This window comes from Hyperoodon ampullatus, assembly GCF_949752795.1.
Source record: "Hyperoodon ampullatus genome assembly, chromosome: 3".
In the NCBI taxonomy this organism is placed as follows: Eukaryota; Metazoa; Chordata; class Mammalia; order Artiodactyla; family Ziphiidae; genus Hyperoodon; species Hyperoodon ampullatus.
Window position 1 is genome coordinate 11,333,216 of NC_136916.1, and position 26,358 is coordinate 11,359,573.

The following is a 26,358-nucleotide window of genomic DNA, read 5'->3' on the forward strand; positions in this document are numbered from 1 at the left end:
TGATACCAGTTCAGAGTTGTGTGTGCGTATGTTAGTTAGGTAGGGGCGGTGGTGGTGGGGTTTTCCTCACCAGACAGTTCTCCGATACCAGCTGCGTGTCCTACAGTTCAACTTACTTCTGATGCTGTCTACCCGAATATAGAGTCAGATCCCACAGGTTAAGGGCTCAGTTCCACAGGACTGCCCTACCCCCCCAGCCCCCTACCACCCGCAACTTCAGCGTCCAGTTGCAAGTTTAGGTTGTCACCTGAGTTTCTAACCTACTGACTGTAGATTGGAGGTTCCAACAACCCCTTCCTTGGGTTCAACTAATTTGCTAGAGTGGTTCACAGAACTCAGAGAAACATTACTTAGCTACATCACGGGTTCTATAATAAAGAGTATAACACAGGAGCAGCCGGTTAGGAGGGGTGCGTAGGGCAGGGTGTGGGGAAAAGGTGTGGAGCTTCCGCGCCCTCTCCAGGTGCTCCACTCTTCCCAAACCCCCATGTTCACCAGCCTGGAAGCTTTTCGAACCTCATCCTTTTGAGTTTTCATGGAGGCTTCATTACATCAGCATGATTGATTAAATCATTGGCCATTGGAGGTGGAATCAACCTCCAGCCCCTCTCCCCTCCCCTGAGGTCGGGATGAGATTCAGTGTTCTGACCCTCTCATCACTTGGTTGGTTGGTTCTCCTGGCAATCAGCCTCTGTCCTCAGGTGTGTTCCTGATGTCACCTCATTATCATAACAAAAGACACCACGGTTGCTCTCGTCACTTAGGAAATTCCAGGGGTTTTAGGGGCTCTGTGCCAGAAATGGGGATGAAGCCCAAATATGTATTTCTTATTATAAATCACACTATCACACCTTGAAAGATACAAATTACCAAAACTGCCACAAGGAGAGATGTAAAAAAAAAAATCTGACTGCTGCCATATGTGTTAAAGAAATTGAATTTAGAATTAAAAACCTCCCCACCAAGAAAACTTCAGATCCAGATGGCTGCATTGACATATTCTATCACATGCTTAAGGAAGAAATCATACCAGTTCTATACAAGCTCAGAAAATAGAGGTGGAGGGAACACTTCCCATCTTCTTTTTATGATGCCAGCATAAGCCTAGTAACAACCAGGCAAAACCAGTATAAGAACAGGAATTCAGACCAATAACCCTCATGGTTGTAGATGTAAAAATCCTTAACAGAATATCAACAGATCAAATCTAGAAATATATGAAAAAGATAATACATCATGATTAAGTTGGAGTTATCCCAGGAATGAAAGATTAATTTATCATTTTAACATATCAACAACATATTAACCATTTAATATATTAATGGAATAAAGGAGAAAATTTGTATGATCATCTCAATAGATGCAGAAAAAGCATTTGATAAACTTCATAACGTTCATCATAAAGACTCTCAGAAAAGTGGGAATATAAGGAAACTTACCCAGTTTGATCAAGGGGACCTAGGAAAAAGCCTACAGCTCTCATGCTTGGGGAAACACTGGCACTTCACTACTAAGAGCAGGAACAGGGTAAGGATGTCTGCTCTCACCACTCTATTCAGCCTCATACTGGAGGCCCTACCACGTGTGGTAGGTCAAGAAAAGAAATAAAAGGAGGAAGGAAAAAAGAGAAGGAAGGGCTTCCCTGGTGGCGCAGTGGTTGAGAGTCTGCCTGCCAATGCAGGGGACACGGGTTCGAGCCCCGGTCTGGGAAGATCCCACATGCCGCGGAGCAACTAAGCCCATGCACCACAACTACTGAGCCTGCGCTCTAGAGCCCGCGAGCCACAACTGCTGAGCCCACGTGCCACAACTACTGAAGCCTGCGTACCTAGAGCCCATGCTCCACAACTAGAGAAGCCACCGCAATGAGAAGCCCGCGCACCACAACGAAGAGTAGCCCCTGCCCGCCGCAACTAGAGAAAGCTCACGCACAGCAACAAAAACCCAGTGCAGCCAAAAATAAATAAATAAATAAAATTTTAAAAATATAAAATAAAATAAATTACCTAAAAAAAAAAGAAAAAGAGAAGGAAGAAATAAAACTCTTTTTTTGCAGACAACATGATTGTGCACACAGAAAATTATAAGGAATCTACCAAGAAAACGTCCTAGAACTAATAAGTAAATTTTGCAAGGTTGTGGGTTAGAAGACTATGGACAAGAATACAAGGTTGATATACAAAATCAGTGTATTTCTGTATACTAACAACAAACAGTTGGGAAATGAAATAGAAAATAATAGCATTATGTTTTTAATATTTTAAAGACAACCTGAATAAATTGAGGAATATGCTGTATTTATGGATTGGAAGACTCAATATTATTAAGATGGGACTTCACCACAAATTGCTGTGTAAGTCCAATTCAGTCCCATTTAAAATTCTAGCAGCGTTAAAAATTTTTTTTTTGTTAGAAATAGACAAGCTGCTTCTAAAATTTATATGGAAATGCAAAAGACAAAGAGTAGCCAAAACAGTAATGAAAAAGAACCAAGTTTGGAGGACTTACAGTAGTATTTTATAATACTGACTCAAAGCTACAAAAATCAAGACAGAGTAGAATGGGATAATGATAGATATATAGAACAGTGAAAGAATGGAGAGTTTGGAGACCCATATCTATATGATCATTTGAATACAGTGGGGTGAGTTCAAGTGGTGCTGGAACAAAAATGAACTTCCATCTTTACATCACACGGGAAAGTGAACCCCAAATAGATCACTGATGTAAATGCTAAGACAATAAAACTTCTAGCCAAGAGCAAAATATACATGGCTTTGAGGGGTAAACAAATATTTCTGAGATAGGACACAAAAATCACTAAGCGGAGAAGGAAAAAGAATTATAAGTCGGACTTCATCCAAATTAAAAACTTCTGCTCTTTGTAAAATACCATTTAAGAAAATGAAAAGTTAAACCACAGATGGGGAGAAAATATTTGCAAAATATGTATCTGATCAAGGACTTGCTTCCAGAATATATTATAAAGAAGCCTTCAAACTCAATAATAATAAGACAACCTAACTTTAAATATGGGCAGAAGTGAACTCCATAAAAGAAGATATATGGGACTTCCCTGGTGGCGCAGTGGTTGAGTGTCCGCCTGCCGATGCAGGGGATATGGGTTCGTGCCCCGGTCCGGGAAGATCCCACATGCCGCGGAGCGGCTGGGCCCGTGAGCCGTGGCCGCTGAGCCTGCGCGTCTGGAGCCTGTGCTCCGCAGCGGGAGAGGCCACAACAGTGAGAGGCCCGTGTACCGCAAAAAAAAAAAAAAAAAAAAAGAAGATATATGAATTACATATAAGCACATGAAAAGATATTCACTAGCACCAATCATCAGGGAAAAAATGCAAATTAAAACTATCAATACAGTGAGCTACTGCTATGCTCCCATTGGAATGGCTAAAATTAAGAAGATAAAAAATACCAAGGTTGTTGAATATGTGGTGCAAATGACCTCTTACTCACATATTGCTGATAGGGATGTAAAATGACACAGCCACTTAAGAAAACATGTTGGCGGTTTTCAGAAAGTTAAGCATACGTTTATCGTGTGACCCACTCCTAGGTATTTACCCACAGGACATGAAAACAGTGTCCACAAAAAGACTTGTGTGTGAATGTTCATAACAGCTCTATTCATAATATCCCCAAATTTGAAACAACCCAAATACCCATTAAGAGATGAATGGAAAACAAATTATGGTATGTCCATGTAATGGAATACTACTCACATTTAAAAAGAATGAATTATTGATGTACTCAACAGCATGAATGAATCTCAGAACATTGAGGAAAAGAATCCAGACTTGGCAGAGTACGTAATGTATGATTCTACTTTTTTAAAATTCCAGAACTGAGTAAACTAACCTATAGTGATAGAGAGCACATCAGTGGTTGCCTGGGCCTGGGCAGGGCTTTGATCGATTGCAAAGAAGCATCAAGGGGCTTGGGGTGATAGAAATGTTCTGTACCTTGATTGTGTGATGGTGATTTTATGGATGTATACATTGGTTAGAATTCATTGAACTGTTCATTCTGTTCTATTTTGCTGCCTCATTTGCATCCATTCATTTATTCAACAAAAAGTTATTGAAGGTTTATGACTATGCCAGGAAGTTCCTAGGGGAACTTTTAATATTTATTTTGGCCTTGCTGCGTGGCTTGTGGGATTTTAGTTCCCCGGCCAGGGATCGAACCCAGGCCCTCCGCAGTGGAAACGCGGAGTCCTAATCACTGGACTGCGAGGGAGTTCCCCCTAGGGGAACAGAGATAGAAAAAAACAGTAGCCTCTGCCCTTATGGAGCTCACTGTTAAGGAGGAAGAGACAGATTAGGAAGCTGCAGTTAGGGTATTGTGCGACAACTAAGGATACACGTGAGCATGAGACAGGAGGGTCTAACAGCCTGGAAGAGGAGAGGGAAGATGGTGGCCCTTGAGTGGAGTCTTAAAGGACATGTAGAAATTTCTGAAGCAGGTGGTGGCAGAATGTTACAGGCAGAGAGAACAGTATGGCAAAGACAAAGTGTGAGAGAATGATTAAGGAGGAAATCCACCAAAAAATTAAGGAAGAATAAGTCATATTAAATTAAACATTTGATAGTCTGTACATCAATTTCCATATAAGACTTTTCTCTGCCATTGCCTCTGAGTAAGGAGTATATATAGTATGAGTAAAACACACAGCTTGGCGTCCAGAACTTATTTTTGCCTCTTTTCTTTCTGGTTCAAACTGTTTTTGATAGATTAAAGTTCTACATAGGGGACCTCTAGTATATTTTGTGACAAGAATCTGATTTTTTATAAAAGCTAGATCTAGCTAGCTGTAAGCGAGTAATTTTTTACAAAGTCAACCTGTATAATCTGTTAATTCTCACAGGCAAATTGGCCTGAGGACCCTGAGAAACAGTGATATTGGTGATAGTATTTTTTTGAACTTTCCTTTTTATTAAAAATTTTTTTTAATTTATTTTTAAAATTTTATTATTTATTTTTGGCTGCATTGGGTCTTTGTTGCTGTGCACGGGCTTTCTCTAGTTGCGGCGAGCAGGGGCTACTCTTCACTGCGGTGCGCAGGCTTCTCATTGCGGTGGCTTCTCTTGTTGCAGAGCACGGGCTCTAGGCGCCCGGGCTTCAGTAGTTGTGGCACATGGGCTCGATAGTTGTGACTCGCGGGCTCTAGAGCACAAGCTCAGTAGTTGTGGCTCACGGGCTTAGTTGCTCCGCAGCATGTGGGATCTTCCCGGACCAGGGCTCGAACCTGTGTCCCCTGCATTGGCAGGTGGATTCTTAACCACTGCGCCACCAGGGAATTCCAAGCTTTCCTTTTTAAAGAGTTAAATCGGATAGTTCTTCTCCTTTTTAAATATCTTAATGTATTCTGGTTTTGTAGCTGCCTTCATTTATTTAATCTTTGCTTCTGCTAATTTCCTTCCTCTACTATTTTATAACCTGTGAAACTTCTGGGGTCTTATGGTGTGGTTTTGCTTTTCATTTCTTTTTTTAAAATAAATTTATTTATTTATTTATGGCTGCATTGGGTCTTCGTTGTTGGGTCTTCGTTGCTGTGTGAGGGCTTTCTCTAGTTGCAGCGGGCTACTCTTCGTTGCGGTGCACGGGCTTCAGTAGTTGTGGCTCATGGGCTCTAGAGCGCAGGCTCAATATTTGTGACGCACGGGCTTAGTTACTCCTGTTATATGGGATCTTCCCAGGGCTCGAACCCATGTCCCCTGCATTGGCAGGCAGATTCTCAACCACTGAGCCACCAGGGAAGTCCTGGTTTTGCTTTCCCACAGATAATCCGAACAGGCAAGGTCAGGAAAAGAGAATTTGTTTTTGTTAGATTAACTACATATATTTCAATTTGGCTGCCAAGATGGTCTCAGACTCCTTGTAGGGAAAGAGGCTAGTTGGGTATTTTTGGTCTTAGACTGAAAATACAGGCCATCAGAATAGATTCCCAATAGCTGGATATAAGAGAGTCATTAAACCTTTGCAAAGGGTGATGAGGTTGTATAGTTTATACTTTATTTTGCCTAAAATATGTAAATTAGGATAAAAAGTTAGTAATCATTTGATTTCCGGCATACAATATGTATCTATTTGTCTTCAGTTTTGAGTGTCACATCCTTTTAATATTTTTTATTCCTGTTATAATTTAGGTATTTATGCTCTTGACATTTACTAGCCTTAATATTTATTTAATCTTTTTTTAAAATTTATTTTTGGCTGCATTGGGTCTTCTTTGCTGCGCGTGGACTTTCTTTAGTCGCGGAGAGCGGGGGCTACTCTTTGTTGAGGTGCGCGGGCTTCTCATTGCAGTAGCTTCTCTTGTTGCGGAGCATGGGCTCTAGGCGCACAGGCTTCAGTAGTTGTGGCATGCGGGCTCAGTAGTTGTGGCTCTCAGGCTTAGTTGCTCTGCGGCATGTGGGATCTTCCAGACTAGGGCTTGAACCCGTGTCCCCTGCATTGGCAGGCGGATTCTTAACCACTGCGCCACCAGGAAAGTCCCTATTTAATCTTAATATACCGTTTGTAAGTGCTAGGCTGTAATGTCTTGTTTCCTAGAAACATACAGTGAAGCAAAGTAGACTTTAGATAATTTTTTAGGGTTTTCAGAGAGAACACTGAACCCTTACTAAGTACCGTGACACTGATTATTTACCTTGTTTAATCCTCAAAACAACTCCATGAGGTGTGTACTATTATTATATTCATTTTAAAGATGTGGAAACTGAGGTACAGAGAGCTTAATTAACTTAACCAAGGTTACACAGCCAGGAGGGGAAGACGGAAATTTAACGGATAGAGTGTTAACATGACCATAGCAGCTTTAGTAGAAGGAAGAAAAAAATTTCAGGGAGAAAGTCTCTACTTTGATCTAGATTTACTGGTTTCACCTAGATGGAAATAGTTTGTGTTCATTTAGCTAAGTGGTAAACAGTTCAGTGGCAGATTAATAGACAGCTTGAAAATTTTGTCAACCCTCTTTTTTGTCTCTTGGCAACCAGGGAACTTGATGACTTGATATCTTTAAAGTGTCAACTTATGGTACACAGATGACTGGCATCTTCTGTTGCTTCAGTGTGTTAAGTTACTGAGCTAAAGCCATGTGCCGAATTTATTGAGCCTCAGGGATGGTCTTTTAAGACTAAGGTTTAGAGGCACGTTTTCTAGAGGTGTTTTAAGTTTCTGCTTCTCCTTTCTCTAGAGTGGTAAGCTGGTCATATATAAATATAGTTTTCTGAAGAGAGCCTGCAGTTCATTTAAAGTTGAGAGGCTGTAACAGGGTTGAAGGTCCAGGTGTTTCTCCACGTGATGTCTCACTGTCCCACATGAAACATTTGTTCAGAGCAAATGGCAGGTCCATTGTCCCCTGAATGTACATGCAGTCTGAAGTGTTTTCATGTTTGTTCATGTTCATTTTGCCTGAAATGCTTTTCCCATGTCTTGTCATTTATGTAAATCCCATACTTTCTTCAAAGTCTGGCTCACATTTTACCTGCTTAGAAAGCTCCCTCTGGAACCAGATAGTGACCCTGAAGAGTCAGGAAACAAGAGGGTCCCCAAGAAAAAGAGGAAATTCTCTTCCAAGGAGGAGCCTCTCAGGAGTGGACCTGAAGAGGCTGCTGCCAGCAAGAGCAGTAGCTCCAACAAAAGAAAAAGCTCCGAAAGCTATCCCAGGAAAATTAGAATGGACATTTCCCTAGTAGGGCATAACTTACGGAGATATTTCCCAACCCATCCCCTATAGCCCAATAAAAATAAAAACAAATTCACGAGTCAAAAAAAAAGGAAGAAGAAAGCTCCTCTGGCCGTAGTGATCATAGGTGGAGAAGATGTTCCCAGTCCTGGGGGAGATGGTCTTGCTCTCTGTAATCTTCTTCCCTTGTTGTTTGTTTCTTCTGGACTCCTGCTGTCCAGTTACCCTTATTTCCTGTGCTGTTTGTGCAGATAATCCACTATCCAAAATCCTTGGGTTTTTCAGAAATCAGAAGTTTTCAGGTTTTAGAAATGTAAGATGATGCAGATTGTGGGATAGCCCGCAGCTATCAGAGTAGTAATTTCTGCTGTAAAATGTATGAATATTCATACTAACACATAAAGACTTAGAAAGAACATTGTGTCAGGTCAGGGCAGGGCAGGTAGAAAGCACATTGTGTCAGGTCAGGGCAGGGCAGGTTTCGCAATTGATGAGTTTCAAAAACGTTTTGACTTTCAGAGCTCTTTGAATTTCAGTAGTGTCAATATAAGATTATAGATATGTATTACCTAATTTTTTAGAAGTATAAACTGTGTGTATTGGGAAAATATGACAGTATGATTTTTTTTTTCATTCTTTCTCTTTACCTATAGAAATGAATCAGTACCCTGATCAACTTTCAAAGGTGACCTTTGTGTGTATTATGTGTGTACCTATGTGTATGTATGTATGTGTCTATCTAGTATTAACTGGTAGACATTTCATTTCTTATTGTAGCTCCAGTTCTCCCAGTTTTGAATAGTGGTAGCCTCTTCAGGCTTTCTCCTGGGTCCTTTACACATGAACCTAATTGTTTTTGGTAGCTTTCTTACTGTCCAGTGTGATTTTCCAGCATATCTTTTATGTGTATTTCCTGCTCAAGACCTGGAATCAGCCATTCCTCCAAAGAGCCCTGCTTTTCTTTAGTGGTAGATGATATCCAAGATCATGTCTGCAAGTTAGAGATGTTCATTGCTACTGGGTTGCACTACTGTGCATGGTCCTTTTCGTACTAACATTTTATTTTGAAATAATGTTAGACCCACAGAAAAGTTGCAAAATAGTACAGAGAGTTCCTTTATATCCTTCATCCAGATTTCCCTACTGTAAACATCTTAAAATAACCACAGTACAATAATCAAAATGGGGAAGTTAGTATTGCTGCACTGTTATTATTAAATTACACACTGTGTTTAGGAATGATTTGTAAAAGCTTGATCTCAGCTGTGTGTTTAGTCTCCAAGTCCTTTTTGTGGGTCCGAACTTTTGTGTAGTGGTTCTTTTTTTCTTTTTGCGGTACGCGGGCCTCTCATTGTTGCGGCCTCTCCCGTTGCGGAGCACAGGCTCCGGACGCGCAGGCTCAGCGGCCATGGCTCACGGCCCAGCCGCTCCGCGGCATGTGGGATCTTCCCAGACCGGGGCACGAACCCGTGTCCCCTGCATCGGCAGGCGGACTCTCAACCACTGCACCACCAGGGAAGCCCTGTTTAGTGGTTCTTAACTATTAAGGTGTGTCAGAATCCCCTGAGAACTTCTGAAAATCAGGTGCCTGAAACCCCCTTTTCCCCATCTTCTAGAATTTTTCAGAATCTCAGGATGGGGATAGAATATACGGTGTCAGTGTAGGTATTTAGGGATTTTGCTAGAAACCCATCCGCTCCAAGAGCTTAGTGAGATCATTTGAGGAAAGACGCAATTTGTGTTTTGCCCTCGAGTGGTGTTAATGACCCTCGTAGACCCCAAGGTAAGCATTATTCTGTCTTAAAGTGATTCGAGTTTGCTGCTTCTAGTGCCAAAGCTTCCTATTATACTTAGAACTGTGCTTCCACATTTATTAACTCATTCAACAAATATTAGTGAGCACCTTCTAAGTACCAGGCACTGGGGATACAGCAGTGAAAAAATTACAGACACGATCTGCCCCCTGCATTCGTGGATGTACCTGGATGGTGGGAAGTGGGAACAGTTGAACCAAGCAGTTATAATAGAGTGCAGTGAGTGGAGAGGATCAGGGAGCTATGACTATACACAGCAGGCAGGCCTCCCCGAGTGTAGGGATCAGGGAGAACCTTCCTGGGGAGATTGTGTTCGCGCCAAGTCAGGTAGGAGTTAGCTACGTAGGAAGAAGAGAAGAATGTTCTGGGAACAGCCTTAGTTTCTGAATATGCCCCATGGCTCCAGCTAGGGAGAAGTTCTGATATCTCACTGGAGAGATGGGTACAAGACCAAGGAAGAGAAAAATGTAGAAGTGAACACTACCCTTTACTGGGTCTTTTCAAAGCATTCAAGTTTTCATAGAAATAGCAGCTCTCATTTTTACTCATATTTTATCAGTTTCCATATCATATAAGCTACATAATAACAACACCAAAAGTAAAACTGACTTAAAGAGATTCGTGCAAAAATAAGCTGTGTTGAGCGTGAGTCTCACTTGGCGGGAGGAGAAATAAGAGGCTGGAGAAAATCTTCGCAAACATAAGAGGTGAGCTTGCCATGGGACCAGCCAGCATTTATTCATACAGCGGGAACTGAGGATTCTGGTTTGTCTGGCAGGTATGTTAGGCAGAGGTCAATTAAACCAACATCGACTATACTTATAGTTTGGGGAATAAGATGAGCTCATTGAGAGGGATGAGGAGAGAGAAGAGGACCAAGGGACCTCTTCGTTAGGGACCACCGCCAATTAAGGAAAGAGAGAGGCAGACAAACCAGCTAAAGATTTTTAAGAAGAACTGGTTAAAAACAAGCTTTCCAGGAGGCCCACTTTTTAGATTTTGAGGCCTTTGAATCTGACCTTTGTGCTTAGACTCCGAGCGGTCTTTTTGAACGTATTTGCCATCGCAGTGTTTCTCAAAGATCCTTTAGGTGGCCCTCTGTGGGCGGGGTCGCAGAAGCAGTGAGGCAGAGTGTTTGGGAGACCAGCTAGAGCCCAGGAGCACGCTGAGGGGGGCCTCCATGTAGGCAGTGACCGTGGGAATGGAAAAGGGACAGATTTACTACAGATTTTAGTTGAAGTGCCAGGAGTTGGTAACCGGATGTGAGAGGTAAGGAAGAGGGAGGCCGGAGGACTCTGGTTTCTGTTTGCCTGACCAAGGGGACAAAATGGTGCTGCCATTATGCAAATGAGATGGTACAGAGCTGGGGCAGGTTGTGAAAGGGAAGACCCATTCCATTTTGGACACGTGGTCTAAGGTTTCTAGGTGCGTGTGCTTAGCGAGAATTTGGAGCTTGGGAGAAAGGGTGGAGCTGAAGAGAGGTTTGGAAGTAATTCATAATTAAAATCATGGGTCTGGAGGATGACATCATCTAGGGATAGTGTGAGACATGAGGTAGAATTCTAATTTAGACAGGAAGGAAGCCCATCTTAAGAATAGTAATAATTATTTATTAGGTGTCTGTTAGATACTGTTTCAAGTGCGTTACAGATGTTATTTTATTTCAGACTAAAAACTCCATGAGAGCAGGTGTTAAAATTGTCTCCATTTTACAGCTGAATGAGTTGAGGCTCAAAAGTTAAGCCATTGGCTCCCGGTCATACATTTGTAGGTGGCAGTTGAAATCTGCTTTCTTACAAGGAAGGAATGGTTAGAGAATAGGAAGAAAACCAAGAGTGGTAATACGGTACCCAGGATGAGAGACATCTAAGGGGTTATTACAGTGTAAGACGTCCTGAGAGATGAAGAGAGGACCAAGAGGTCCCCTCTGGATTGAGCACAGCGTCAGGGTCACTGGTGCTGCCTAAGCCTCAAGTCGTCGGGAGCTGGCTTGTGGGATGCAGTCGGCATGGTTGATTTATTATACCACCTCCCTAAGCTGTGATTTCACTGAATGTATAAAGGCTAGCCTGTGATACCCAGAAAGAAGGAACAAGCAATAATCTTTTTAAAAAGCAAATAATCATAAATATAGAATAAGACTTTTAGGAAGACTTTCCTTCATGATGTAACAGTGTGAACGTACCAGCGTTTGGAAGGATGATGTTGTTCTGCCAGTGAGCTATTGCTGCTCGGACAGGAAAAGGAGGGGAAGATCCTATTTGCCCATCGCATCACTGCAGAGCTCCCGTAACAGCCCCCGGTGCTGACGAGGGCTGAGTCAGAGAAGATGCGCAGGCTGTGCTCTAGGCAGTCATGGCCCAGTTCAGGATTTTAGACTGCATGATCAACCACAATTGGAGTTTATTGTGCAATCTGTATTGTGCATGGAGTGGTCAGGTTTGTTGGATAAATATCTATATTTGCTTTGTAATTCAAAACTACTGTAATGTATAAAGCAAAAAAAAAAAAAATTGGTGAAAATGCTGGCTTTGAAGTCACTGTCTTCCGAAAACAGTGAAAAAGTAATCTTTAGACTATGGCTCTTTATTGAAATACTTGTTTAGCATGGCGTATCTCAAATCTCATCATCTGAATTCCTCTAAAAGACTTAACTCTGAAGTTGCCCAGATGAGACTTTATTTGTAGAGCTTTAAGTGGTGGGGGGGAGGGGAAGTTAGAACAAATTACTTAAAAAATAAAACTAGGAAAAATTAAAGCAATAAATTGAGACTCGGCAAATGTTATACATTTTTAGAGACATTTAACATTATATTTATAAGAAGGTAGGCAAGATTTGGAATGAGTTGCTTTTTAACTAGTTTTTCATTTTTAATGAAATATAGTTCTTGATTTCTTTCACTATGGGATTAAATAAATGTAAGTCCTTGTTTAGAATCTGATATTCGACTACTGGACAGCCTTTTGAGAAAATAGTTATTTTGCGATAGAGAAACTTTGCTGGGTATTTTTTTTTAATGACAGTTATTATATGCTTTTGAGTTTTCTCCCCTAAGAAGCAAAAACTCTTATTTCTCCCTTCAACCTTCAATCAGCATTGTTATTATCAAGTACAGTCTGCTTTTGTAATTCATAAATAATATTGTACATATTTAGCATAATAGCTCCTGTTAGAAAATAGAAAGAAACCTGATTGATGTCTTTTGTTCCAGTTATCAGTGAATCTTATGAATTATTTACCTTGTATGGTTATTAATCACTTTGCGGATTTCTGTCTTCATTATTTTAAAAAGTGCTTTAGTACTGTTTGAAATTTAGAAGAAAAACTAAATTTAAAATATTGAAAGCAGTGAATGATAAGTGAAATGTACCCCACCCAACGTACACACACACACACACACACACACACACACACACACACACACACACACACACACACACACACACACACACACACACACACACACCTGCCATTTCTCGGTTGCCCCATAGCCATGGCATAAACAGAACGTTACGAGACATGAACTTAGTTCCAAGTGGGACTTTTGGGTCCCTAATACCTTTCTTTATGCCATATTCTCTTTATTCTGGAATGGTGACAAGGTGTTTTCATAGTTTCTGTTGGGCACAGTAGACTAATTTATCAGAGAAATTAGAGATGGAGAAGGTCATTTCATCTATATTTTTTCCAGCAAGAGATTGATCCCTCAATGGACTTTCTAGTTCTTTCCCTAATGGATTTACATTACCATAAAAATATGGATTTCGAATGGCTACTTAGAGAATAAAAGAAGATAGATACTACAATTATCTTAGCATGTAAAAAAAAATAGTGTTTAGTTTGACCCTATTACTAAACTTACTGGTGTCATCAGAAAACTTTCTACTTTAAGATCCGGGACCTTGTCAAGACTTCTTCATTCTAGATAATCCCAAAGGAATTTTGTGGTTGCAACAGAATCTAGGGATGAGTTGATCCAGTAAGCCAGCAATAGAAAGTGCCTTTGGACATGCCTTGGCCTGGGGTTTTGCAGGATTGCTGTTGCTACTTACCCTGTGGTTTAGATCTGACAGTAGGCCATTTAGTTGCTAGCATCTCTCAGAAGAAGAGTTTGCAGAACTTAGCATGAAGTAAAAATGGCAAGTGACCACATCTCCTGTGGCTTTTATGTCACCACTTAAAGTATTTGGTGGAAGTCACCGACTCAATGCTTTTGGGACTAGGCATGTTCCATAAAAGTGTAAAGGGAGCTGGGAAGGGTCAAGTATAGGACAACAGGGGCTGGTGAAGACTGTGGCTAACTGGGGATTCAGCTTCAGGATGTGACTAATTCAAGTTTTTCAAAATACTGAGATCTAAGCAAAACACATCTTTTTGGCCAGATGTGGCTCTTGGCTTCCAGTGTGTAACTTCTAGAAAGTCTTTATAGAAAGACTTAGGGCAGCAGCTGGATTTATTTGAGTTTTATTATTGAAGCTAAGCAGTGCCCAGGGATGTTGCTGGACACCTTTGGAAGGCTTATGGTATTGGTAGGGGAGCATGGGAAAGCAAGAAAAGGAGTAGGTGAAAAGGCAGGATGAGGAAGGAGCTGGCTCTGTGACGACTCTAGCATTACTCACCTCTGCTTCCTCACTTCTAACGGTACCTGCGTCATGCAGTGTTGTGACGATTAAATGAGACCACCTGGATACGGCGTTTCACACAGTGCCTGGCATGATAAGTGCTTAATACATGCTTGCTATTATTTATGTATCAGGTTAATACAGTAGACCTAGAGGCGATGCTCTGTGACATTTATATTGGAAATGAAAAGATGGGAGTAACGTGGTTCCATTAATTTAATTTCTAAAGTTGTAAAAAAAAAAAAAAAAAAAGAAAAAGAAAAAAAACCTGTCAATAAAATGTATGGTCACATGTAAAAATTGGAAAATATAAAGTTGATTTACCTAGTTCAGTACAACTCCTGCTAATATTTTGATACGTATACTGCCAGGTTTCTTTTTCCTGTGCACAGTGTTTTTTCCCTCTATGTGTGTGTGTGTGTGTGGTGTGGTGGGCGGGAGAGTGTATTTTATGAGTTGTAATCATATTATGCACATTTTACCGTGTTGTGACATGATTTTTAATGGCTGCATAATATTCTAGCTAGAGGATATACACACGCATATATAACATTTAATATTTTATGTATATTATCAATATAATTAACTGTTGTTGAACATTTAAATTGCTTCTAGATTTTTGCTATTAGAAATAAAGTATGGTGAATATCTCTGTTATTAAAATTGTTTTCCTGTTTAGGATTATTTTCATTGGATACAATCTCAGAAGCGAAATTACTGGCTCAGTGATGCATAACTTTAACAAAATACATCTTATATTAATTAAGACAGTCTTTGAGAAGAGAGTATTCTTGGATTGTGAGAGATGAGTGAAGTTTTAAATTTTATAGATAGTAAATAATATTGTTAATTCCCACAACAGCATTAGGAAGAGAAGAACCCTGTGCTTCTCTCTCCCTGTTTTCCATGTTGGTATGTGAGAAATTTCAAATGTTCTAATCAACATTTAGAACTAGGGGCTGACTGTTTGCGGGCAGCAGAGTCAGATCCAAGGAGTTGGGCATTAAAGCTTCATGTCGATGACAGAGCCCATCATCCAGTTCTTGGTTTTCCTAGAAATCCAGTGCAACTGATACTGCACAACTCAGAAGGAAAACTGAGAAGCACCAAGCAAGGGAGGTCCTGGCGTTGTCATTCTTTCTTTGTGTTTGTATAGAGCCTACAGTCTGTTTTTAGCTCAGCAGCCAGTCTGATCCTGTTCAACATCAGAAAGTAGTTACTCTACTCAAAGCCCCCAGACTGCCTGGCTCACTCAGCATGAAAGCCCAAGGCCTTATGTGATTTGTCCCCCTCCCTCCATCATCACCATGACCTTGTTTCCGCTTAGATCTTTCCCTATTCACTCTTCTCTAACCACACCGGTCTCCTTGCTGTTCAACCCCAGGGCCTTTGCTCTTGCTGTCTGTTCCCTCTTCCTGAAGTGCTCTTCTCGCAGATCTCCGCATGGCTCACCGCGTCACTTTCTTTAGGTTCTCACTCGTCCCCTTCCCAGTGAAGTGTTCTAGTCAAATGTGTTACAAAATGTTACGAAGGGAAAAATAATCATACCATTAAAGAAGATCCATTTGTTTTCTCTGAAAGAAGATTATAAAAATGATTAGCAACTTTGTTATTTCACAGAAATAGTCATTCTGTCTATAAGTCCATTTCAGGGAAGGAGAGCCAGAGAGGAATGCTGGATTGTTTCCTTGAATTGGAAACCAGGAGAGAGCCACCCTGAGGACCCAGGCTTAAATTCTTCCTCTCTTGCATGGTGGAGAACTTTTTTTTTACATTGCTTCCCCCTCCCCCTTGAAGCTCCTCTCCTTTATTAAGAAGCAGTTGGTAGCCTAGGGCTCACTCTGTTCCTTAGAGCTGTTAGGACAAGCTGTTGCTTCTCACACCAGTCGAAGGAGGCTTTCACTTGATAACCTAGGGAATTGGGAATAGGCCTTTTGACACGTAAGGTATCTTAAATTCTCGCTACTCTGTGGTCCACAGACCAGTAGTGTCTGTGCTCCCGGGAAGTTTGTAAGAAATGCAGACTTTGAGGTCCCAGCCCAGACGTAAGAATTAGCATTTTAACAAGATCCTCTGGTGATTCTTCTGCACTTTAAGGCTCCTGGAAAGAGTTAAAGCTGGTTTTTGTTTGCTTGGTTTTTTGTTTGTTTTTGTTTTGTTTTTACATCTTTATTGGAGTATAATTGGTTTACAATGGTGTGTTAGTTTCTGCTTTATAACAAAGTGAATCAGTTATACATATGTTCCCATATCTCTTCCCTCTTGCGTCTCCCTCCCTCCCACCCTCCCTATCCCACCCCTCTAGGTGGTCACAAAGCACCAAGCTGATCTCCCTGTGCTATGTGGCTGCTTCCCACTAGCTATCTACCTTACGTTTGGTAGTGTATATATGTCCATGCCTTTCTCTCGCTTTGTCACAGCTTACCCTTCCCGCTCCCCATTTCCTCAAGTCCATTCTCTAGTAGGTCTGTGTCTTTATTCCTGTCTTACTCCTAGGTTCTTCATGACATTTTTTTTTCTTAAATTCCATATATATGTGTTAGCGTACGGTAGTTGTCTTTCTCTTTCTGACTTACTTCACTCTGTATGACAGACTCTAGGTCTATCCACCTCATTACAAATAGCTCAATTTCGTTTCTTTTTATGGCTGAGTAATATTCCATTGTATATATGTGCCACATCTTCTTTATCCATTCATCCGATGATGGACACTTAGGTTGTTTCCATCTCCAGGCTATTGTAAATAGGGCTGCTATGAACATTTTGGTACATGACTCTTTTTGAATTATGGTTTTCTCAGGGTATATGCCCAGTAGTGGGATTGCTGGGTCATATGGTAGTTCTATTTGTAGTTTTTTAAGGAACCTCCATACTGTGCTTAATTGAACTGTTTTTCTTTGAATATTACTTCACATTGTATCTTCCGTTAAAAATTAAGGCAAAAAAAAATTCTAAGGGGTTAAGTGATTCTTTTTTAATCACTGGATAAGAGACGAGTTAATCCAGAATACCTGAACCTAAAGAACAAGAACTCAACTTTTCTTGTTTTATGCTTCATTATTGACGTAGATGGGAAAAACTGGAACCACCTTTAACTTTTATTATTTTAATTCAGGTAGCCTGAAAAAGAGGACTTCAGGTTAAGGACCCTGAGGATTTTGCCTTGCGAGGCATAATAGTGTAAATGGCCTTTTCTCTTGGCTTGACTTCCAGTTTAACCATCTGTGTAGCCTGTGGTGTGCTGTTTTTGTCATCTTCTCTCTCACTTATGTGCACGGGCCACTTCCACGTATGTGGCCTGGGCCTGGAGGTGTGTAGGTGATACCAGCTGGAAGAAGCTTGCTGCTGGGCAGGGTGAATATGGGATTAGCAGAAACACTTACACTTTCCAGGATACCACTGACATTGCCGAGACACACAGATGGCTAATTTTCCATAGGTAGAGCTTGCACGTGAAACCAGGGGGGCTGAGGATTCAAGGAGAGAGGCCTCTTAATCATTGTTAGGAAAAATGCAAGCAAATCATTTCTACATTTCACCAGTGGTGTTTGAGAACCATTCACCTAAAATTGTAACTCTCAGAATTACTGGTCTAAGACAGGAGAGATAAAAACCATCCCCATGCCCCTGTGACTAGCCTTATAATACCAAGGCTCTAAAATGCTGAAAAATGTCACAAGGAGCTTTTTAGTTCAATATTTTGTGAGAGGTAAAAATAGTAACATTTAGCGAGCACTTAGTATGTATGTCAGACACTTTACGTAGTTGACCTCCTTTAATTTTTATAACAACGCTACAGAGATGATATTATTTTCATATTCTCATTTTACAAGTGAGGAAACAGATGAAACAGGGCTTAAGTTACTTGCCCAGGGCCACACAGCCTAGAAGCTGCAGAGCAGGATAGGATGTAAACCTCGGGGGTGGGGGGAGTCAAGCTATGGTGTCCCTGCCCTTACCTCTCACTCTGCAATGAAGGCGTTGATATACTGATAATAGCAACTCATCAGCTTTATTAAAACTAGTAATTCTAAAGCTGTATTAAGAATGTAGAGGGCTTCCCTGGTGGCGCAGTGGTTGAGAGTCCGCCTGCCGATGCAGGGGACGCAGGTTCGTGCCCTGGTCTGGGAGGATCCCACATGCCGCGGAGCGGCTGGGCCCGTGAGCCATGGCCGATGAGCCTGCGCATCTGGAGCCTGTGCTCCGCAACGGGAGAGGCCGCAACAGTGAGAGGCCCGCGTACCGCAAAAAAAAAAAAAGAATGTAGAGTAAATGATAAAGAATTTTTGTATGTATGTTGGAATATAAATATATATATATTTCCAACTGATGACCAATATAGGGCGCAATAGAGAAAAACAGAAGGAAAAAGGAGAAGGAATCAGGCCTTTGGCCACACCCAGAAGAAAGACTACTCAACCTCAAAAAAAAAAAAAAAAAAGGAGAAGGGAAGGGGGGAAAGGGATAGGAATGTCTGGAATGATGGATACACAGGATTGAAGAAGAGATAAAAGGTTAAAAGAAAGATAAGGAAACAAAAAGGGAGAATTTGGTTTTGCCTTAAATAGTGGTAGCTGTGAGGTTTAGGTGCCTTTTGTAATGATGGTTAGTTGATAAGTCACTTTCTTAGCCCTTCTGATACTGAAACTTTAGCATTATTAATACATATAAATATAAACATAAGTATATTATGAGTTGGTAAATATAAGTAATTCATGATAAACACAGTCTATGTAAGCAGAGTTTAATGTTGAAATAAAAGTTTTAAAAAGTAGTGTTGTTAATGTCCTTTAGCGATATTCATAATTGCTCTTGAGCTGCAAAGTGGTTAAGTTAGAATAGTGACCTATTAGTTTAAATATCTAGATTATATTGATGGTGAACATCAAGCCGGCTGCCTCTGGATCTGTTGCTTAGAGGGCCCAGAGGCTGACTCTGTCTTGGCCTAGGTATACTGCCTGGGAGCTTTTGATGGGTGAAATCAGGTTTAAATGAATGGGAAAGACAAAATGGAAATTTCCGAAGGAAAAGGCAGATTCCAGAAGGACAGACCAAATGGTCTGTGGATGAATGGAATGGCAGATTCGTCTGTCTTGATGATAGTTGGACTTGATCGCAAAGAGAAGAGCACTTACAAACATCAGCTTTTGATGTTCCCTCCTCCCCACCTTTGGGGAGAACTGCTTGGCAAGTCAGATGGTCTGGTGGAAAGAAAGAGCCTTGGACTATGAGTAGAAGCTCCTGCATATTTGTCTGCTCTTCCACCTCTTGGTTGTGTGATTCTGAACAATTCTGTCAATTCTCTGGATTTTAGTGTTCTCATCTATAATCTGATTAGAGGATTTTCAGGGCTTCCTTCTTCCAGTCATAACAAAAAGTAATTCTTACATCATAAGAAGCAAAGGAGGAGAGCCAGAGAGAGAGAGAGAGTGTGGGCAAGGCCCAGGTCTCAGCCTTTTGTAATCTGATCTTGGAAGTGACACCCATCACATTTGCCGAATTCCATTCATTAGAAGCAAATCATTGGGTCCAGCCCACACTCAAGGGGAGGGGAGTGCACAGAGGCAGGAATGCTAGAAGGCGGGGTGGGGGGTGTCACTGTTCTCTTCTTTTTTTTTTTTTAATTTATTTATTTTATTTTTGGCTGTGTTGGGTCTTCGTTGCTGCACGTGGGCTTTCTCTAGTTGAGGCGAGTTGGGCTACTCTTGGTTGCAGTGCGTGGGCTTCTTATTGTGGTGGCTTCTCTTGTTGCAGAGCACAGGCTCTAGGCTTCAGTAGTTGTGGCATGCGGGCTCAGTAGTTGTGGCGCACGGGCTTAGTTGCTCTGTGGCATGTGGGATCTTCCAGGACCAGGGCTCGAACCCGTGTCCCCTGCATTGGCAGGCGGATTCTTAACCACTGTGCCACCAGGGAAGCCCCTCTTTGTTTTTCTACAGTCGTGACTGATCATCATCCGTTTCAGAACTGGGAGATGTGGGGTGGAGTCCCCCAGGTCACCTCATGGTTCAGTGACTTACAGAATTCACGACACAGTGGTACTCAGAACTATGATTCATTACAGCCAAAGGATACGAAGCAGAATTAGCAAAATGAGATAAAGCGCAGAGAAAACCATGCACAAGCTTCCAGGGGTCCTTTCCCAGTGGAGTCACACGAGATGCACTTAATTCCTTTAGCAACAAACTGAGACAACACATGTAAAATGTCATCTTTGAGGGACGCTTGTTCGAGACAAGGTTTTCATTGGGGGCTGGTCATGTGACTAGCATATGCCAAAATTCCAGACTCCCAGAAGGAAAGCAGGCGGTCAGCATAATCCACATTGTTTGTACTAACTGTTGAGGCCCAGTGGGCCAGTCTTCTCTGTTAGGGAATGGGGGGAACCCTCCTGAAGTCCAGATTCCCAGATGCTAACCAAGGGCCAACCTCATAAGCAGGCCTTTCTGAGGTTAGCAATCTCAGGCCTGCTGTGGTAACTCTTTTCTGCCCGGGAGGGAACAGGTTAGGTTTACCATAAATAATGGCAATCAGTCAAAATATTCTGTTACATTGATGATTCTGGACCTACGCTTGGTGGGGAGGGGGAAATGGTGCTTTTTAGGGCCTGGAGATTACAGGAGCTTAACTCAGGCAGTAATCACAGTGTTTAGATCCTGAGTGGGCTGTTACAATGCATATTTGTAGTGAGCTTAGAGAAAAATGAAGTTTCAGTGGTGCATTAATGCACTACATCTTTTGCTTGCAGACATGCTGATTCAGTGCGTATGGCTGCTCTGCTAGGCCTTGTCTGTAAGATGGTGACTGTTAACGGAGTGGGAGAGACAGATAGGAAACAAATGCACAGAAATAAATATATAGTTACAAGTGCAAACTTTCCCTTACGGGAGAAGAGACTCAATTTCTATTCATTCGCTACAATATCTTATGCCCCTGCTTTGTGCTGCTGTTCTGGTGTGAACAAAACACAGTCCCTGCTCTTATGGACCTTACATTTTAATGGGGGAGGGCAGGGGCACAGACAATCAATAATCAAATACACAATATTTGATACAGAATTGACAAGTGCTATGAGGAAAAATAAAGTAGGATGAAGCGATGGGGAGACTAGTTTAGATAAAGGTGGTCAGGAAAAATCCCTCTGACGTCACTTCTCTGAGTCGATGGTGTGTCAGCAGAATCCCAAAGCCATGCAAATATCAGCACTTCAGGAGAGGGATTGCACAGGTAAGGTCCCCGAGATGGGAAGGAGCTTGGTGTGTTTGAGGCAACCGGGAGACTGGTGTGGCAGGAATCGTGAACGGAGGGAGAGGACTAAGGGAATCAGGCATATCCAGGACCAGGTCCTAGGAGGGTCTGTAAGAGGAGGGCTTTGGAGTGTCTTCCCAGGGTGATGGGAAGCCTGTTGTAGGGTGTTTAGCATGACAGTGGCAGCCAGATTCATGTTTAATTAGACATGAACACATTTTAACAAACATGTAAACACTGTAACTAGAAATATAGCAATACCTAAAATATCTTTAAATCATAAATACACAGCTTGATGAATTTTACAAAGTGAATGCACCTGTGGAATCATTACTCTGATAAAGCTGCAGAGCATTAACAGCCCCTCAGCCTCTGTTATGCCCTTTGCAGTATCCTCCCCTCCTCCGAAGATGATAACTATCTGGGCGTCCATCACTATGTATTGGTTTGCCTGTTGTAAATTTTATTATGAATATGATTGCACCGTAGGTACCCTTTTATGTTTGACTTTTTTTCACTTAGGACTAGCTTTCAAATTCATCCATGTTGTTGCATTAGCTGTAAACTTAAAGAATTTTATTTATAGTAGTTCACTATATGCATATAACATAGTTTATCCATTCTACTTTTGATGGCATTTGTCTTATTTCCAATTTCGGCCACTACACATAGTGCTGCTGTGGACATTTTTGCACATGGCTTTATATGTATGGATTTCTGCTGAGTGTTTAACTAGGAGTGGAGTTACTGGGACAAGGGATGTGTACGTTTTATGGCCCAACTTCGACAGACGCTACCAAGCAGCTTTTCAAAGTGGTTATGCCAATTTGTGTTCTCATCGGCAGTATTTGAGAACTCTTGTTACTCTACATCCTTGCCGGTCATTGTTTGCCAGTTAAAAAATATTTCTTTTAGCCATTTTGGTGTATGTGTCATAGTATCTTATTATGGTTTGGGTTTGCATTTGCCTCGTGAGTAATGAGTTTGAGCATCTTTTCTTAAACTTATTGGCCCCTTGAATTTCTTCTTTTGTAAAGTGTTCAGATCTTTTGCCCATCATTCACTAGTTGTAAGAACTTGGATAAGTTACCTAATTTCTTTGAGTACAGTGTTAGCAATACATTAAAAGAGGAATAATGTCATCTAATTTTCAGTTTCTTTGAATCGTCTATTTGAGTGACCAGAGCAAGTTAGTGTCCTTCATGCAACTTCATCTTCCACATGTCCTTAAGAACTACTTATTAAATAACTTTCTGCAATGACAATATCTACTTGAATATAAAGATTTTTAAAGATGTAAGGTCCAGGGAGTGAGCGGCATTACCATTTTAGCCTAGCTAAAATGGTTACAGGGAAAGAAATTTTCCAAAAATAAGATTATTTTATTTTATTTTATTTATTTATTTATTTACTTATCTTTTGCGGTACGCGGGTCTCTCACTCTTGTGGCCTCTCCCGTTGTGGAGCACAGGCTCCGGACGCGCAGGCTCAGCGGCCATGGCTCACGGGCCCAGCCGCTCCGCGGCATGTGGGATCTTCCCCGACAGGGGCACGAACCTGCGTCCCCTGCATCGGCAGGCGGACTCTCAACCACTGCACCACCAGGGAAACCCTAAAAATAAGATAATTTTATAGGAAGACAGACTCTTGTTTCTTCCTATGGAAATTATAATTATTTAATCAAATTTGAATTAATTCAGCAACAACAATAACAATAATATCAGCGTCACTAACAAAAATCTGGAAATTGATTTGGGAGATGGTCCAGCCAGCTAGTATTTAAAGAAATGCCCCGTGGCATCCAACTCAACCATAAACTACTTGCACTGTAGCCAAAGCAAAAGAATGTAAAGGAGTGTAAAAAGCCCTTCTTTTAAGATAGAATTCCCTTTGGGCTGTTCAGGCTGATCTGAATGATTAATGGTTCTTATTTCTGCCTTATAAACTTTTAGTAAAATTTATGGTATATTGGATTTGTATTTTTATGAGTGCTGTATGTACTTTATAATACTTTAAGCTCCCCCTTATATAATATCCAGCTGGTATAATTATGCTTATTTAAAAATTGTGACAGTTTGCATTTGTAAATGATTTTAGAGGTTTCTAATTGTTATATCTTCGCTTTTCTGATGTATTGTTAAATCATTTCTGTGTTTTAGCCAATTAAAGCATTTTTTTCTATGTAAAAATATTATCTATTCAAATGATTCATTTTATAATGTAGTTTCCAGAAAAACGTTACGTTGAAAGGCAATTGTATTTATGGGACATAAATTATGGAGTGATTAAAACAATTTATTGCTTCCAATTTAAACAATTGCTTCCAATTTAAACAATTTAAAGCCTTCCAAAAGGCTTTATCCCAGCGTTCTTTTAAATAGTAAGCTCCACCAGTGCCTATAAAATGTGTACAGGATACTTCTTGATATTTAATACAAATTATGAAACAAGTACCTCCTGCATTTGGAAATTTTTACTTAGCAGGGTTTTTGAAATAAAGAAGACACAATTGAGTTCGACCTAGAAACTGCGATGCACCTGAAAGGGCACAAGCAGGCGGTACATTACCACATTAGGAGTTGGATGGCAGCCAGGTCGCTCCATTTCCAAGCCCAGTCTCCCCCCAAGGACCGTGGATGCAGTTAGCTCACTTCATGTCATCTGCCTTGGCTGGACCTGGCAACTCAAAGATGGACCTGCCCTGGTGTCTGGTGTCCTGAAGTTAAGGTGCCAGTGCTCACAATAATCTGAACATGAGCTGGTTTGACCCTCCTTCCTTGGGGAGCTTCTCTCCTCTCTGAGATCTGGGGTCTGCTTCCCTGGGTCATCATCCCTGGGTTCCTGTGTATTTTAAGCTCCGTCTCGAGTTCCCAGGGATTTTGCTTTGGTTTCTACTGCTGTGTTTCAAGGCATTGCTGTCAACCCTCATTTTGTACGAGAACTGTGTTCTGAACTCCAGTGACATGTTCTTTTGTAATTCACTCTTCAGCTGGAGACTATCATTCTCAAGCTGGAGACTAAGCTGAATATCTGTATATTCTTTTCTATATTACTTATATTATAGGTCTTTAAGAATTGGATGTTACATGCAAAGATGTTTAGCTTCATTACTAATGAAAGAAAAAAAAACAATAAGAACTATTTTCATCTTAGCATATTGGAAAAGATTAAAAAATAACTACCCAGTGTTGGCTAGAATATATATCCATAGTTAAGTAGTCTGCTGTGCTGTCCGTAGGTTTGTGACTTGGTTCCCCATTTTATAGATGGCCCTTTGACACTTTGCATATAAAACTATAAGACAAAGAAACAGAACATGATGATTTGATCCAGCAACTCCATTCTCAGGAATTTATCCTAATGACCTATTCATGGTTTTTCATGGAGATTGGTCTACAGGTAGTTGTAGTAATAGTAGTAACAATAATAACAATAATAACAGTAGTAGTAGTAGTATAAAAAAATCTTAATAAACAGTGTGCATTCCTAAATGACAAAGACAAAAATGAATAAATAAAATTTGATTTATTCATATGGTGAAATACCATGCAGTCTTTAAAAATAATGTGTAGATATGTTATATTAACATGGAAAGACATTCATAACGTATTAAATAAAACTAAATAGAAGAACATTTTTCTAAAGTGTGTATTTGTATATATTCACATATGAAAAAATCTGAAAAGATATATATACACCAAAATATTGGCATCACTTTTCTTTAGAAGGGTAATGGTAGGTAAGTTAAACTATTATTATTATTTTTTTTTTTGCGGTACACGGGCCTCTCACTGTTGTGGCCTCTCCCATTGCAGAGCACAGGCTTCGGACGCGCAGGTTCAGCGGCCATGGCTCACGGGCCCAGCCGCTCTGCGGCATGTGGGATCTTCCCGGGCCGAGGCACGAACCCGTGTCCCCTGAATTGGCAGGCGGACTCTCAACCACTGCGCCACCAAGGAAGCCCTTATTATTGTTTTTTTTTTTGCTTAGCTTTAGTTTCTAATTTGTCTTTAATGAAAATATATTATGTATCTGATAAATATCAATTATAAAGGAAAAAACTAAGGGTACATGACCCAGAAGCTATGATCCTCAAATTGCTGAAACAATCTGTTCTTGGTGTAATACAGTGAGAAAGTTCCAGGATCAGGAGATTGGAAACTTAGGTTCTAGCCTAAGCTGTGTCACTAATTAGCTATGAGACCATCAGCAAGTCTCTCTGGACCTCCGTTTTTGTATTTGTAAAGTGAGTTGGTTGAACGACATCTCTGATTTTTAAACTCCTTAACAGACTGTTAGGGTTTCTGGGAAACTAGCAAAATGGAGCAGGTTTCTGTACAAACTCTCCTGCCCTTGTCCCCAGACAGAGCAACTCTGTATATTTGATATTCTGTATATGGAGTTTCTGTTTAAGCTATCTTTCAGCAAAAAGTAAGGAAAAGGTGGGGGGAGAATATCCTATTTCCGAGATGTAGTAATTCTAAGTACAGTCTATGTGACTCCCTTTTAGGTTCCCACCTTCTTCCTATTCACTCGGGCAAGTTTCCAGTAGGACTGAGGATGCCCTTGCTCTCCTGGAAATATCAGACTATGATTCATTTACTCACTAGCTCTCTAATTCTAGCTCTCTAAGAGCTTGTGGGTAAATGAATAAATCAGGTGGTATGGGGTGCCTTCACCCTAGCTGACATAGAGAGACCTATTTTTTACACATTTAAAAAACCATTTCAGCATCTTTTATGAATTATTTTCCCATTTGCTCCTGATCCATTGGAGTAATACTCCCTGCCTGCTCTGTCCTTCAATTGGACCCTAATGAATAGTTTGGATCGCCAATCATTTGTAACTTTTGGCAAGTTACTTAACCTCTTGGAGACTCAGTGTTCTATAAAATGGTGAATGATTAAGTTGGATTACATTATCTGCACGTTTCCATCTTAGCTATATAAAATTGTGTGAAATTTTTCCATAGTT

General features: G+C 40.8%; 1 protein-coding gene across 6 annotated transcripts in view; it reads left to right on the forward strand.

Moving 5' to 3' along the window:
- Positions 1-26,358, forward strand: part of ARHGAP21 (Rho GTPase activating protein 21) — a gene marked incomplete at its 5' end in the record, with an annotated part of 128,029 nt that overhangs the window by 13,173 nt on the left and 88,498 nt on the right. For 3 of the 6 annotated variants that reach the window (XM_079700626.1, XM_079700627.1, XM_079700628.1), the window contains one exon: positions 11,872-11,955. The exons of the other annotated variants lie outside the window; for them this stretch is intronic. In XM_079700626.1, the coding sequence (XP_079556752.1) occupies positions 11,872-11,955 (84 nt within the window). Of the gene's footprint in view, positions 1-11,871; positions 11,956-26,358 lie in introns of those variants that run through there. 6 annotated transcript variants of the gene reach the window in all.